General features: G+C 44.8%; 1 protein-coding gene across 4 annotated transcripts in view; it reads left to right on the forward strand.

Annotated features, from left to right (window-relative positions):
- catip (ciliogenesis associated TTC17 interacting protein) overlaps positions 1 to 15271 on the forward strand; it is a 77789-nt gene that overhangs the window by 40516 nt on the left and 22002 nt on the right. For all 4 annotated transcript variants that reach the window (XM_072261031.1, XM_072261028.1, XM_072261029.1 and 1 more), the window contains exon 4: positions 10939 to 10994. In XM_072261031.1, the coding sequence (XP_072117132.1) occupies positions 10939 to 10994 (56 nt within the window). The remainder of the gene's footprint in view (positions 1 to 10938; positions 10995 to 15271) is intronic.

Genomic DNA, 15271 nt, shown 5'->3' on the forward strand with positions numbered 1-15271 from the left:
AAAATTCCAGCAGATTTATCAGGTAGGATTTCCCCTTTAGAAAACCATGTTGACTTTGACCTATTGTATCATGTGCCTTCAAGTACGCTGAAACCTCACCTCAGAATTTTGCCAACCACTGAAGTCAGGCTAACTGACCTATAATTTCCTTTCTTCTTCCTCTCTCCCTTCTTAAAGAGTGGAGTGACATTAGCAATTTTCCAGTCCTCCAAAATCATTCTAGAATCTTGTGATTCTTGAAAGACCATTACTAATGCCTCCATAATCTCTTCAGTTACCTCTTTCAGAACCCTGGGATGTAGTCCATCTGGCCCAGGTGTCTACCTTCAGACCTTTCAACTTCCCAAACACCTTCTCTTTAGTAATAGCAACAACACTCACTTCTGTCCACATGACACCTGTGAGTTATGGCATACTGCTTGTGTCTTCTACTGTGAAGAATGACACAAAATACTTATTTTGTAGCCTGGGGAAAAGTACACACTCAGGATAACAAATACTTTTTCAGGTTTTAATTCCTTTATTTGTTTTAGATGTTTCAGTGCTGGAAGAGGGTCTCAAAACAAAACGAATGAATTTACAACCAGTTCCTGCCGTTACAATCTTGGTTTAACTTTCGATCCACACCCTTGTGTATCGATGAATTGCATATGCAGTATAAAAATACATAAAGCAAACCACACAAAACTAATATAAAACTAATACAGAACTAATACAATACTAATACAGAACTAATACAAAACTAATACGGTAGTGGCAAGTCTACTTGGCTGGTAAGGAACTTTACACAAGCCACGCTATCCAGTGCCGACGCATTCACTCGTGAAAATCTTTCCTCACCATGCCCAGTACCTCTGGGAGGAACTTAATCCCAAAGCCCCACCAGCTTCATCTGCAGAAAACAAAAATGGTCTCCCCACTATCCTGAGCGTACGTAATGATATCACCATCTCCACTTAAAGGCACAGACAACTATTCTAGCATTACCCGGACGGATGCCTAAGTACACTTTTAATGATAGTGAATAAGATTCGACAGTCACCCGGTTACATTCTCCCCTGCATTCAAGTAGTTGTCCTCGATTACTCGCTCACTGCAAGGGTACTTTTAACCTCCTTAACTGCTTCTCTGAAGAGAACTGAACTGAGACTAGCCAGTATCTCAGACAATGCTACTTGACTTATGGAGGCCTCATCAGGGACTGACCTGTTTCACGATGTGGGTTAGGGTGCTGTCCAGCATTTACTCGTTTACTCCTGCGGGGTGCTGCCACAGGAGGGCTACCAACCTCTGCCCCTTCATTAGCAGTCATTGGCTCCCCAGTCTCAGTTCCAGAAGGTGTCATATTTTCGGAAGATATGCTCTCTAGGCTAGGGGCAAGATTCTGTGCACCCTGTTCTGACATATGTTCTACCAATATCACACCAATTTCTGAATCCTCAGAATCTGATTGATTCCCCAGGGGTGAACTGGCCTGAGTTACCTGGAGTTTGCAGTCTCCTTCGGGTAGCTGGAGTGGGATGGTTCTCACAGGGCCTGATATCTACCCTGTTCACCCTCTTGCTAGGCCCACCCTCCCAAGGTTCTACAGTGTATGTGTTGCCCAGTACCTCTACCACCCTGTAGACAGTTGAGTTCCAAGCATCCTGGATCTTATTACAGCCTAATGGTCTGTTCCGCAGGTAAACCAGTGCATTCACATCAACTTTGGAACAGTAAACTTTGTCCTCCTGCCAGGCAATGCGTTCTGCCGCCTTCTGTTCAGAGTATTCTTTTGCTCTGGCATGTGCATCCGTCAGTTGGCTCTGGTGTACAGCTAGCCAGTCATGCTTCCGGTTCACAGTCTGCTCTTGCCCCTGCAGAGCATCCATGGGCAAGGGGGGATCTACCCCAAACAACAGATAGTAAGGTGAATACCCGGTGGTTGCGTGAGGTGTCGCATTATATGCACACACCAAGTCGGGTAGATGTTCTGGCCATCTGTGCTTCTTTTCTGGAGGCAACGTACACAACAAATTATGCATTGTCCTGTTGAAATACTTACACTGCGCGTTGCCAGGAGGATGATGAGGTGTAGTACGGCTCTTCTTTGCCCCGTATAGTTTGCAAAGCTCAGCTATGACCTCACTTTTGAAGTAAGAATGCAATCTCTCAGGGACACCGTACTTCATGAACCATTCCCCCAAGAGCACCTTTGCTGTGGTATCTGCATTTTGATCCCGAGTCGGAAACGCTTGGGTGAATTTAGTGAAAACATCCGTGACCACTAAGACATTCTCACACCCGTCAGTTGCCGGCTCCAACACAGTGAAATCTACAGCTACAACTTCAAGCGGCCTAGAAGCCAGAAATGACTTCATGGGGGGACGGATCCTAGGCTGCGGCATCTTAGCTAGCACACAACGTGGACAATTTTTGATCCACCGTGCCACATCCTCGTGTATGCCCGCCCAAAAACATTGGCTTCTCAACAACTGCAGAGTACGTTCTATGCCTTGATGGCCCATAGAGTCATGTATATACTCTAACACTTTGCTGCTCAAGCTGACAGGTACCAGAAGCTGGTAACACTCCCCAAGCTTCTCATCCCCAACTACCCAATACAATAACCCTTTACGCTTCCTGAGACTGTCCCAGTGCTTTAACAGAGACAAAACAGGTTTAGGTAGAGTTTTACACTCCTGGCCACTCAGCTTTCTTTTCTGATCCCATAAGTCTCCTACGACACTTAACACAGGGTCTTGCTGCTGAAAAATATGCAAGTCCCTATTAGAATAACCTGGGAGGGTTGGAGTGTTCCCTTGCATCATAGTACAGGTGCATATTCCTTTATCTGAAATTCTGAAATCCAAAAAGCTCCGAAAACTGAAATTTTTTTCGCCAACAGCTGATGTCACTCAGGTGTGACGTGGCAGCACTAGCAGAGGCCGCCGGACGTCAGTTGTGGCTCAGCGCTCGTACTGGTTACACGTGCATTTGCTGTTCGCTGTTATTTTGTGTTCACTGTTGACTTTGTGTTTAATTTCACGTGAAAATGTCAGAAAGAGCTGCAGATACCCCTATGGGTAACAATGAGAAAAAGAGAAGGAAGCATCTATCGTTATCAATAACACAGAAAGTGGAGTTATTGCAGAAGCTTGATCGTGGTGTGTCTGTGCAGCATCTTACTGAAGAAAGTAGTGTCGGAACTACCACTGCATATGATTTAAATAAACAGAAAGACAAGTTACTGAAGTTTTATAGTAACAGTGACAGTGACGTTCTACATTTATTCCAGTAAGTCAGTTATGATGTGTTTGATTCGGTTCGTTTGAAGCTGTATATTTTTATGTTTTATTGAATGTTTTTGTTGGAAATAATTTTTTTTTGTCATTATTCACTAAACAATACAGTATAACAACTATTTACATAGCATTTACATTTTATTAGGTATTATAAGTAATCTAGAGATGATTTGAAGTATACAGGAGGATGTGCGTAGGTTTGGTGCGCCGAGGGGTCCTAAAGTCCACCGCACTGAGTCAGTTTAAATAGGGGACTTTAAGCATATGTGTTTTTTGGTATGGGACGGGGTCTGAAATCTGAAAAATTCTGAATTCTGAAATGCAACTGGCCCCAAGGATTTCGGATAAGGGATTGTGGACCTGTACCAGCTTCCCAGGCTCCAATTTGCTTAACCCTACAGCTGTTAAGACCAGCAGTAACCAGTGCCGGGTCAAGAGCAGTGCCGCAATTGATCAAGCTACAGATCACCACAGACCCATCAAACTCCACATCCTCTGAGACAGGCTCAGGCTCCCCTGCAAATGGCTGCCTAGAGAGTGCATCAGCCACGGTATTGCTCTGACCCGGACGATACTGGACATCGAAGTCAAACACTGACAGCTGTGAGATCCATCTCTGCTCCACTACTCCCAACTTGACAGTTTTCAAGTGGGATAAGGGGTTATTGTCAATGATTACCGTGAATTTGGAACCCAACAAGCATCCACGAAACTTCTCTACTACAGCCCACTTAAGTGCAAGCAGCTCCAATTTCATGCTGCTATCATTCTTTTCAGCACTCCTTAATCACTGGCTTGCATAAGCAATAACCCTCTTTGCCTCTCCCTGCTGTTGGTATAACACAGCTCCTAGCCCATGATTGCTGGCATCGGTCTCCACTATAAAGGGCTGGGAGAAATCGGCAAAGCCAAGGATGGGGGAACTGGTCAGTTTCTCTTTGAGCAAGTCAAAGGCAGTCTGACATTCTTCTGTCCAAGACTGTTTTAACAGCCAGTTTGTTTTACTTGGACTCCCTACATTAGTACAAAAATTCACTACATCATGCAATGGACCTGCAATCTTTGAGAATCCCTGAACAAATCGTTGATAATAACCGCAAAAGCCAAGAAACGATCTTAAGTCCTTAATTGTCGATGGTGCTGGCCACTGCTGAACAGCTGAGACCTTCTCAGGATCGGTGCCTGTCCCCTGGCTGATATCTGGTGTCCTAAGAACTTGACCTCTGACTGCAGAAAATGACACTTCTCCAATTTTCTCAGCACGCTGGAGGAACTCAGCAGGTCAGGCAGCATCAGTGGAAATGATGAGTCGATGTTTCGGGCCGGAAACCCTTCATCAGGACTGAAGAACTAAGGAGGGGGAAGCATTTGAAGAATACTTGTAGTTTCAGTTGAAAAACCAGTAATTTGAAAGACAAGGGGGTGGGGGAGGGGAAGCAGGGACGTCATAGGCAGGAAAACGATGGGTGGTAGAAGAAGGAGGCGGAACCATGAGGGAGGTGACAGGCAGCTGGGGGAGGGGGCAGAGTGAAATAGGGATAGAGAAAGGGAGGGGGATGGAATTACCGGAAGTTGAATTACCATCTAGGTAGTCTCCAGCCCCTTGGTATGAATATAGAATTCTCCAACTTCCGGTAATTCCCTCCCCCTCCCTTCCTCTATCCCTATTTCACTCTGCCCCCTCCCCCAGCTGCCTGTCACCTCCCTCATGGTTCTGCCTCCTTCTACTACCCATTGTTTTCCTGCCTATGACGTCCCTGCTTCCCCTCCCCCACCCCTTTGTCTTTCAAATTACTGGTTTTTCAACTGAAACTACAAGCATTCTTCAAATGCTTCCCCCTCCTTATTTCTTCAGTCCTGACGAAGGGTTTCCGGCCCGAAACGTCGACTCATCGTTTCCACTGATGCTGTCTGACCTGCTGAGTTCCTCCAGCATGCTGTGAGTGTTGCTTTGATCCCAGCATCTGCAGATTATTTTGTGTTTACTTCTCCAATTTTACCTTCAGACCAGTTTCCTGGAGGTGCTTAAGCACAGTGTCGAGCCTCTCCAAGTGTTCCTGGAAAGTCCGTGAATACACCAGAATATCATCCGAGTACACAAGCATGATTTGGAAGTCTAAGTCATTCATGGTTGCCTGCATGAGCCTTTGGAAAGTCGCCGGTCCATTGCAGACCCCAAGTGGCATGTGAAGATATTCACACAGTCCAATCGGGGTCGATAAAGCAGTCTTATGCCTATCACACTCTTCTACCGCCACTTGGTGGTAACCACTCGCGAGGTCTATTCTCGAGAAAAATTTCGCTCCCCGCAGAGCATCAAAACTCATCAATACGTGGGAGCAGGAACGCGTCCTTTCTGGTCTTAAGGTTCAGTCTCCGATAATCTTCACATAGTCTTATGCTGCCATCAGCCTTCCGGACCAACACCACAGGTGAGGCATACACACTATCGCTCTCCTGAATCACACCCTTCTTCAACAACTTTGAGATGTGCTCGTTCACTTCATTGTACTGATTCAATGGAACGTGACGGTATGATGTGAAACAGGTTCGTCATCAATTAACTGAACTTCATGCTTGACCTTGTCAGTATACCCAAGGTCTTCCTCTTCAATTGCAAAGTTACCCGGGCACTTAGCCAGTAAAGCTCTTAGCTGAGCTTGTTGTCCTTCACTACCCCCCATGTCGAGCTTGTCTAGAATTGACTTTAACTTGTGATTACTACACTCCTCCCTTACACCCATTGTCACGTGATCAGTGCCAGCTGAGATCCACTGAAATCTTATTGCATGTTGTTGATCACTATCCACGTACTCCACCTTTGACAGGATACCCAGCCGGGTCCTAGGTGCGAGCCATACATCCTCTCCAGAGAGGTTTAAAATCTGCACTGGCACTATACGATTACCAGAGTCAATGAATGTGGGAATGACTACAATACCTCCTGGCAAAAGGGTGTTAGGTGGCTCAAGTAACATTTTATGGTCACTACCAGCATTGCCAGTGGCCTTGCTAGCCGCAATGGTGACTACAGATCCAGCAGGTATGTGCTCAGTATCTTTTCCCAATACTTGGACTACTGCTTTCTTTTCGGTAGTGTGCATCTGCACTTTCTGGAAAACATCTCTCCAATCAGGATCCAGCTTCCCGTCTACGGTTGTGTCAAACTCTGCGTGGACAAGTCGCCTACACTGGCTGATAATGTTCATGCCTACAATATATGGGATAGGTGGTTTGGTGCTAACAGGATCCCTGACTACTAGAAAGCCACAATTTGGTATCTTCATGCCCATTGCTTGAACCTCTAGCTGTAGATACCCGAGGTAAGGAATATCAAGACTGTTTGCATCTGTTAGCCTAAGCCAGCTAGCAGTGGACAACATATCCTTGTCCTCTCCATTCAGGTGTTCTTGAAAGAACTGCTCGGTCAGGGTGCCTACTTGACTACCTGTGTCCAACAGACAATGGGGAGCAACACTTGATATTTCAAGCTCAACAGCTGGACATGTTCCTATGGCGTGTTGCAGCAACTGGTCACGGGATAGCTGTACATTATCTGTATCTATGAAGTTCAGCTGAATTGCCGGACTCCCAACCTCTTGAGGGCCGGAGGATGCAGGCTCCACTTCCCTTGCACCCCGCTTCCGTGGGCAATTTTTGGCCAAATGCCCTCCCACCTGACACTTGAAACATATTGGTTGTCCATCTTCTGTGAACCTAGGCTGTAAATTACATCTGCCACTAGTAGCGCATGTAAAATCCCTTTGTACAGTGAGATCTTTCACTGCTTGAGTCAATTCACAAAGGGCTTTGTCCTGCTCTGCGCCTACTTTAAGGACGTTATCTAGTGTGACCGACTCAGATTCCTAAGCTTTAAGAATCGAGCACTGTGCCTGGCTACTGCTACACTTCGACTTTCCAGACCTTGTATTTCCCAGGGGCTCTTCTACAAGCCACAGACGAGCCTCCTCTCGCACTTCTATCATTGAGGACTCAGGGTGGTCCCACACGAATCTGTGGAGCTCCCTTCTGAGGAAAGAATCCCTGATCCCCTCTATAAATTGATCTCTTAGCACCACCCTCTTATTGGTCACAGCACCAGGGGAGTGCTTCAGTAGCAAGTTAAGAGCTTGGGCTAGGGCATGTGAAAACTCTCTTATATCTTCACCCTCACGCTGTTTGTGACTGTAGAAGCTATGCAACAGCTGGGGTGCACTACGCTTGTCTCTAAAAGCTTCCCTGAGATAGGTGAATAAGTCATCAGCGCAGTCTTCCTCAGCATCACTGCACATACGTGCTTCCTGTAAGGCTACGCCCCTGAGCAGGGACATAACAAAGTCATACTGATCCTGGTCAGACTGATTTCTAGTATGAAGTGCATGTTGTACTTCTTCGATAAAGTCATCAACAGACCTCCCATCTTTCTCAACATCCCCCGTAAATGGAACAATGTGTCTTTCTCTTGGGACATATACATAGGACCTTTTGCTTAATTTATCTATGGTTGCCATGGCTTCATCATATCTACTCTGCAGTTCCCTAATTTGATCATTCAAATCAAGTTCAACTGGTGTGTCCTCTGAATGTAACACAGTAAAAGCTCAAGTCTTTAAAGTTTTCACAACAAACCTGCAAAAGGAGTTGCTGCCGTCCTTGGCTGCAAACGTGATGGCTTCACGGCCCGCAGTTCCCTGGATCCACGTCTTCATTCTGCGTCCTGACGTCAGTTGCTGACGTCCCAGCCCATTCCCAAGGCTCTACCGCACTCTCCGCGTGGTAACAGGCACTCCCTCCTCACTCCTGGGAACAGTGGTCCTGGTCTTCATCACTACCATATTAGATATTGTATATTATACTGCATACAACGATCAGCGACCCTCTAAACTGGCTTGGAATTAACCCCACTCCTGAAATTTTGTAGCCTGGGGAAAAGTACGCACTCAGGACAACAAATACATTTTCGGGTCTTAATTCCTTTATCTGTTTTAGATGTTTCAGTGCTGGAAGAGGGTCTCAAAACAAAACGAACGAATTTACAACCAGTTCTTGCCGTTACAATCTCAGTTTAACTTTCAATCCACACCCTTGTGTATCAACAAAGTGTGTATGCAGTATAAAAATACATAAAGCAAACTGCACAAAACTAATACAGAACTAATACAAAATTCTTTCAAGAAAGAGTTAGATAGAGCTCTTAAAGATAACGGAGTGAAGGGATATGGGGAGAAAGCAGGAAAAGGGTACTGATTGTAGATGATCAGCCATGATCACAGTGAATGGTGGTGCTGGCTCGAGGGGCTGAATGGCCTACTCCTGCACCTATTGTCTATTGTCTGTTGTCTAAAACTAATACGGTAGTGGCAATTCTACTTGGCTGGTAAGGAACTTTGTACAAGCCGCGCTCTCTAGCGCTGATGCCTTCACTTGTGAAAATCTTTCCTCACCATGCCCAGTATCTCTGGGAGGAACTTAATCCCAAAGCCCCACCAGCTTCTCCTGCCAAAAACAAAAATGGTCTCCCCACTATCCTGCGCGTGGGTAATGACATCATCGTCTCCACTTAAAGGCACAGACAACTATTCTAGTATTACCCAGATGGATGCCTAAGTACACTTTTAACGATAATGAATAAGGTTCGACGGTCACCCGGTTACACTTATTAAGTTCGTCTGCCAATTCTTTGTCCCCCATTACTACCTCTCCTGGGTCATTTTCCAGTGGTCCGATATCCATTCTCACCTCACTTTTACTCTTTATATATCTGAAAAATCTTTTGGTATCCTCTTTTATATCATTGGCTTACCTTCATATTTCATCGTTTCTCTCCTTATAACTTTTTAGTTGCCTTCTGTTGCTTTTTAAAAGCTTCCCAATCCTCTAACTTCCCACTAATTTTTTTCTATATTATTCTCTAATTTTTTCTCTGTTCCTTTTAGACTGTCTTTGACTTCCTTTGTCAGCCATGGTTGTGTCATCCCCACTTTAGAATATTTCATCTTTGAGATGTGTCTTTCCTATGGCTTCCCAGAAACTCGAGTCATTGCTGTTCTGCTGTCACCCCTGTTAATGTCCCCTTCCAATCAACATTGGCCTGCTTATCTCTCATGCCTCAGTAATTCCCTTTACTCCACTGCAATTTTGATAAATCTGACTTTAGCTGCTTTCTCTAAAACTGCAGGGTGAATTCTGTCATATTATGATAACTGCCTCCTAGTGGTTCCTTTACCTTAAGCTTCCTACTCAAATCTGGTTCATTACATAACATCCAATCCTGAATTGCCTTTCCCCTAGAGGGCTCAACCACAAGCTGCTCTAAAAGAACCATCTTGTAGGCATTCTAAAAATTTCCTCTTTTGGGATACAGCACCAACCTGATTTTCCCAATCTATCTGTATATTGAAATCCCCCATGACTATTGTAACATTGCCCTTTTTACATGCCTTTCCATCTCCTGTTGTAATTTGTGCTCCACATCCTGGTACTGTTTGGGGGCCTGTATGTAACTCTCATCAGGGTCTTTTTACCCTTGGAGTTTCTTAACTCTACCCACAAGGATTCTACATCTTTCATTTCTATGTCACCTTTTCTAAGGATTTGATTTCATTTTTTACCAACATGGCCCCTCGCCTCCCCTGCCTATTTGACTGGTCCTTCAATACAACATGTACCTTCGGGTGTTACGCTCCTAACGATGGCCTTCTTTCAGCTACAACTCGGTTAGGCTCATAATGTCATATCTGCCAATCTCGAACTGTGCTACAAGATCACCTGTCTTATTCCGTATACTGCGTGCATTCAAATATAACATCTTCAGTCTTGTATTCATCACCCTTTTTGATTTTGTCCCCCTTTTACGCTTGAACTTACTTAGTCAGCTACGTGTCCTTCCTCACAGTTTCACTATACACTTCATCTATTTGTATACCAATTACCCCTTCCTCAGCCCTATCACTCCAGTTCCCATCCCCCTGCAAAATTAGTCTCAACCCTCCCCAACAGTTCTATCAAATCTGCTCACAAGGATATTGTTCCCCATCGGGTTCAGATGTAACCTGTACTTTTTGTTCAGATTACATCTTCCCTAGAAGAGATTCCAATGGTCCAGAAATCTGAAACCCTGTCCCCTGCACCAGTTCCTCAGCCATGCATTCATCTGCTAATTCATCCTATTCTTGCCACCCTGGAGGTCCTACTTTTCAGCTTTCTATGGAACTCCTTATATTCCCTCTTCAGGACCTCCTTCCTTTTCCTACCTATGTAGTCTTGTTATAATCTTGTACACCTCTATCAAATTGTTTCTCATTTTCCTTCTGTCCAAAGAGAAAAGCCTTAACTTGCCCCACACATCTTTTAAACTCTTCCCCCCCCCACCACACCTGTTGATGGCAAAGCACAGCAGGGTGTGCTAATGGGTCATTTGAAATTCATTTCATGTCACACCTACACACACACACACACACACACACACACACACACACACACACACACACACACACACACACACACACACACACACACACACACACACCACCCTTCTGATGGATTAATTTGCCTGGGATATTATGTACAGAACTCCAGTCTCAGTGTGACACCATACTGTATATGCTTTAAGGAACATTATAATTAACTTCTAAAAGCGAGCTTTATTTTTCAGCCCACATCTCTAATAAACTTGAAACATTGGAGCTACACCACCATGAATACATAAAGGTAATTTACTGCCTTATCATTTATTGTTTCTGTTTGCAGGCGAGTTCAAAACTGGAGCCTTAAATTTAAGATGGTTGATAACAAATACAATAACAAATTTAAGAAAATCTTCTGTATTGAGAGGGTGGAGAGGATGTGAGGAGACTGAGGACTGGAGGATAGCCAATGTTCTGCTGTTTAAGAAATGAGAATTACAGGGGAGGTGTGTGCTGGCCCGAGACAAATTGGGAGATGGACATAGAGTCTATAGAAGTGAGGCACAACTGCAGTGAGGTCATGGACTATATATGGATTACAGAGGAGGAGGTGCTTGCTGCCTTGAGGCAAATTGGGGTGGATAAGTCCCCAGAATCTGACAAGGTGCCCTCTTGGACCTTGTGGGAAGCTAGTGCAGAAATTGCGGGGGCTCTAGTAGAGGTAATTGAAACATCCTTAGCTATGGGTGAGGTGCTGAAGGACTGGAGGATAGCTAATGTTGTTTTTGTTGTTCAAGAAAAGCTTCCAATAATAAGGCATGATGTCAGTGGTGGCTAAATTGTTGGAAGGTATTCTAACGGACTGGATATATAAGTACTTGGTTAAACAGAGCCTGAGGAGTATAGTCAACATAGCTTTGTGCATTGTAGTTCATGTCTAGACAATTACAGAATTTTTCAAGGAGACTACCAGCAAAGTTGATGAAGGAAAGGTGATGTATGTTGCCTGAGTTGACTTTAGCAAGGCCTTTGACAGGGTCCTGCATGAGAGGCCAGTCCAGAAGGTCTAGTTGCTTGGCCTTCAGGATGAGGTAGTATATTGGATTCAACATTGGCTTTGTGGGAGAAGACAGCGAGTGTCCCTCTGACTGGAGGCCCTGTGACTAGTGATGTGCTGCAGGGATCTGTGCTGGGTCCATTGTTGTTTATCATCTATATTAATGATTTTCATCAGCAAATTTGTCAAGATACCAAATTTGGGGGTGTAGAGGACAGCAAGCAAGGCTAAAAAAGCTTGCAGCTGGATCTGGACCAACCAGAAAATGGGCTGAAAAGTCGAAGCTGGAATGCAGACAAGTGTGAGAAGGGGTATTTCGTGACGACAAACCATGGTAGGACTTACACAGTGAGCAGTAGGGCACAGAGGTGCAGTAGAATAAAGGGATTTGGGAATCCATAATTCCTTGAAAGTAGCATCACAGGTAGATTGGGTTGTAAAGAGAATGTTTGCCACATTGGCCTTCATAACTCAAAGTATTGAATGCAGGAGTTGGGATGCTATGTATATAAGACGTTGGTGAGATCAAATTTGAGATACTGTGTCACCGACCTGTAGGAAAGATATCAATAAGATTGAACATATGCAGAGAAATTTTACAAGGATGTTGCTGGGACTTGAAGACCTGGTGCTCTGGTTTCCTCTCATGAGATTGTAAGTTCAAAGGTTTAAAGGTCTAATTTAATGTCAGAGAAATGTATACAATATACATCCTGAAATGCTTTTACTTCGCAAACATCCACGAAAACAGAGAAGTGCCCCAAAGAATGAACGACAGTTAAATGTGAGAACCCCAAGTCCCCCCCAACTGCCCCTCCCGCACATAAGCAGCAACAAGCAACGGCCCCCCTCCCCCCCAGCAAACAAAAACACACCCGCTACCGACCACAAGTGTGAGCTAGGTGATAGCAAAGACACAGACCTTGCAGTTACCCCAAAGACTATTGCATTTCATCTGGCATTCGACAAACCACAGGTTCTCTCTCTCCCTAATAAGGGAGAGGGAGGTGTCCCCCATTTCACAGCGAGCAGGAGACATAATAGCAACCTGCTGGTTTATAATGTTAAAAGTCCGTTTCGTCGCTTTTTATGAGTTCTGTACCTGAAGATTGCAAAGACCTTGGGTCTTCGGGCCCACGGCGAAAGATTTTCCGACCTCCCCGATGACATACAAGTCCCCTGCCGTGACACTGACCCTCGATCCGCCTGTCCCCAGAGCCCAAGATTTTAGGCTTTCGAATTCAAGCTGGACTCGCAGGCCGAACCCTTGGCATGCTGAACAACAACGGCTGGTCCTGAAACCCGAGAACAGGTCCCATTCCTGCAAAGAACCGAAGTCTGCGTGTAACTCCAGGTCAGGGTCTCCAAAAGAACCCTGAAAGGGAAAAATAAAGATATTAAAGATGAAACTAGAGCTGTTTCTGAAGATGTAAGCAAAGGAGTTGCCGTTTAGCGCCATCTTAACTCCGCCTCCAACTTCCGAGTTCCGAGTTGTGAGCATGCTACCAGAAGAATGCTGACACTTGTAGACTGTCCCCAGCACATCCTTGGACTGTGTTGATCATTAACGCAAATGATGCATTTCACTGTATGTTTCGATGCACATGTGACAAATAACGCTAATTTTTAAGAGCGCAGTTACTATACGAAGCCATGAAGCATCCAGATGCTTACTATAATGCTTTATATTGTGCTTCTGTAAGGGTCAATGAAGACATGCAACATTTCCTTAGCCTTCTGAGGCAGTAGAGGCACTTATGCTCTGTCCTGACCATAGCATGCACATGGCTGGATGAGGATGGTGATGGTAGCAATAGAGAGTGTGCAGATGTTATTCACCAGAAATGGAGGGCTGTGTTTATAAGGAGACATTGGATGGCCTGGATTAATTCTCACTAATGTCAGAGGCTGAGGGTTGACCTTGTATTTGGAATATTGTGACCAGTTTGGGACCCCATATCTAAGAAAGGGTTTGTGAGCATTTCTGTAGGAGGTTCACACAGTTATCCTGGGAATAAAAGGGTTAACTAATGAGGAATGTTTCATGGCTCTGAGCCTGTAGTTATTGGAGCTTGAAGAATGAGGTGGGGGATTTCACTGAAACCTACCAAATATTGAAAGGCCTAGAGAGAGTGCAAAGGATGTTGCCAATTGTGGTAGAGTCTAGGACCAGAGGTCAATGCCTCAGGATAGAAGGACATTCCTTTAGAACGGAGATGAAGAGGAATTTCTTTAGCCAAAGGGTGGCGAACCTGTGCAATTCATTGCCACAGATGGCTGTGGAGGCCAAGTCCTTGGATATATTTAAAGTGGAGGTTGATAGGTTCTTGATTATAAGGACAACAAAGGTTACAGGGAGAAGGCAGGAGAATGGGTTTGAAAGGGATAATAAATTAGCCATGACAGAGCAGACTTGATGGGCCTAATTGCCTATTTCTGTTCCTCTGTCTTATGGTCTTACGTCCAGGGTTAATTCTCACTAATGAGGAGTGACTTTGTAGAGGTATGAGCAAAATAGATATCAGTAATGTGTGTTTATTTTCCCATGGCAGTAGACAAGAAATGGAGGGCACTGGTTTATGGAGAAAGAGAAATTTAAAGGTGACCTGACAGGAACGTTTTTCACACAGATAGTGGTAGCTATCGGGACTTCTCTGGGGATTGACACCTTGCTGTGGTGGAGAGGTTTGTGAGTTCCTGGGATCCCGAGATCGATTGCATTTGGAGTTTAGCCATTTGGCACTTAGCTCCTGACAGGGTCACCCATGACAGTAAGGTCAAGGGGGAAGTTCCAGACAAAGAGCAATCCAACCAAGACCTCAAGAGGCGATGCTGGAGGAAGATGATGACACAGCACAACAGCAGTGAAGGTGGAGGAAGGCTACAGCAGGGAAAGGTCCCCAGATGCATTCCATGTCACTAGACCCTGACCCTGATCTGTCAAGGACCCATGCATCAGCTGTCACACGTTAAACAAAATCACACACAGAAGTTCTCCATTTGAGTGGATATCGGATTGGCTTCTGCAGCTAACTGAGGACCCATCAATAGACAACCCCTTTGGAGAACATCATACTCGACTTGAGTGATGGAAGTACTGCTTATCGGGAATGTGCTGCCAGAAGACATAGATATAATTACACCTTTTAAAAGTCATTTGGATAGGAAAGGTCTGAAGGGATGGTACATGTGACAGTAATAAAACAATACCAATACTGTACCTGTCTAATTGCAGCACCTCCTCTGGGAGTGAGTTCCAAATATCAACATGTCTTTGAAGTAAACTTTCTCCTTGGATTCCCTTTTGAGAACTCCTAGAGGATGTGGTTGAGGCAGATACAATAGTATCATTTAAGAAGCACTTGGATAGGTACGAGGAGGGGCGGGGCTTAGAGGGATATGGGCTGAACATGGAAAATTGGAGCCAGCTGAGTGGGCACTGTGGTCGGCATGAACTGGTTGAGCCAAAAGATTGTCCATGTTATATTACTGTATGTGACTGTATGATATAGGTGTAATGAGGC

The sequence above is a fragment of the Mobula birostris genome, chromosome 6 (assembly GCF_030028105.1).
Source record: "Mobula birostris isolate sMobBir1 chromosome 6, sMobBir1.hap1, whole genome shotgun sequence".
NCBI classification, from domain to species: Eukaryota; Metazoa; Chordata; class Chondrichthyes; order Myliobatiformes; family Myliobatidae; genus Mobula; species Mobula birostris.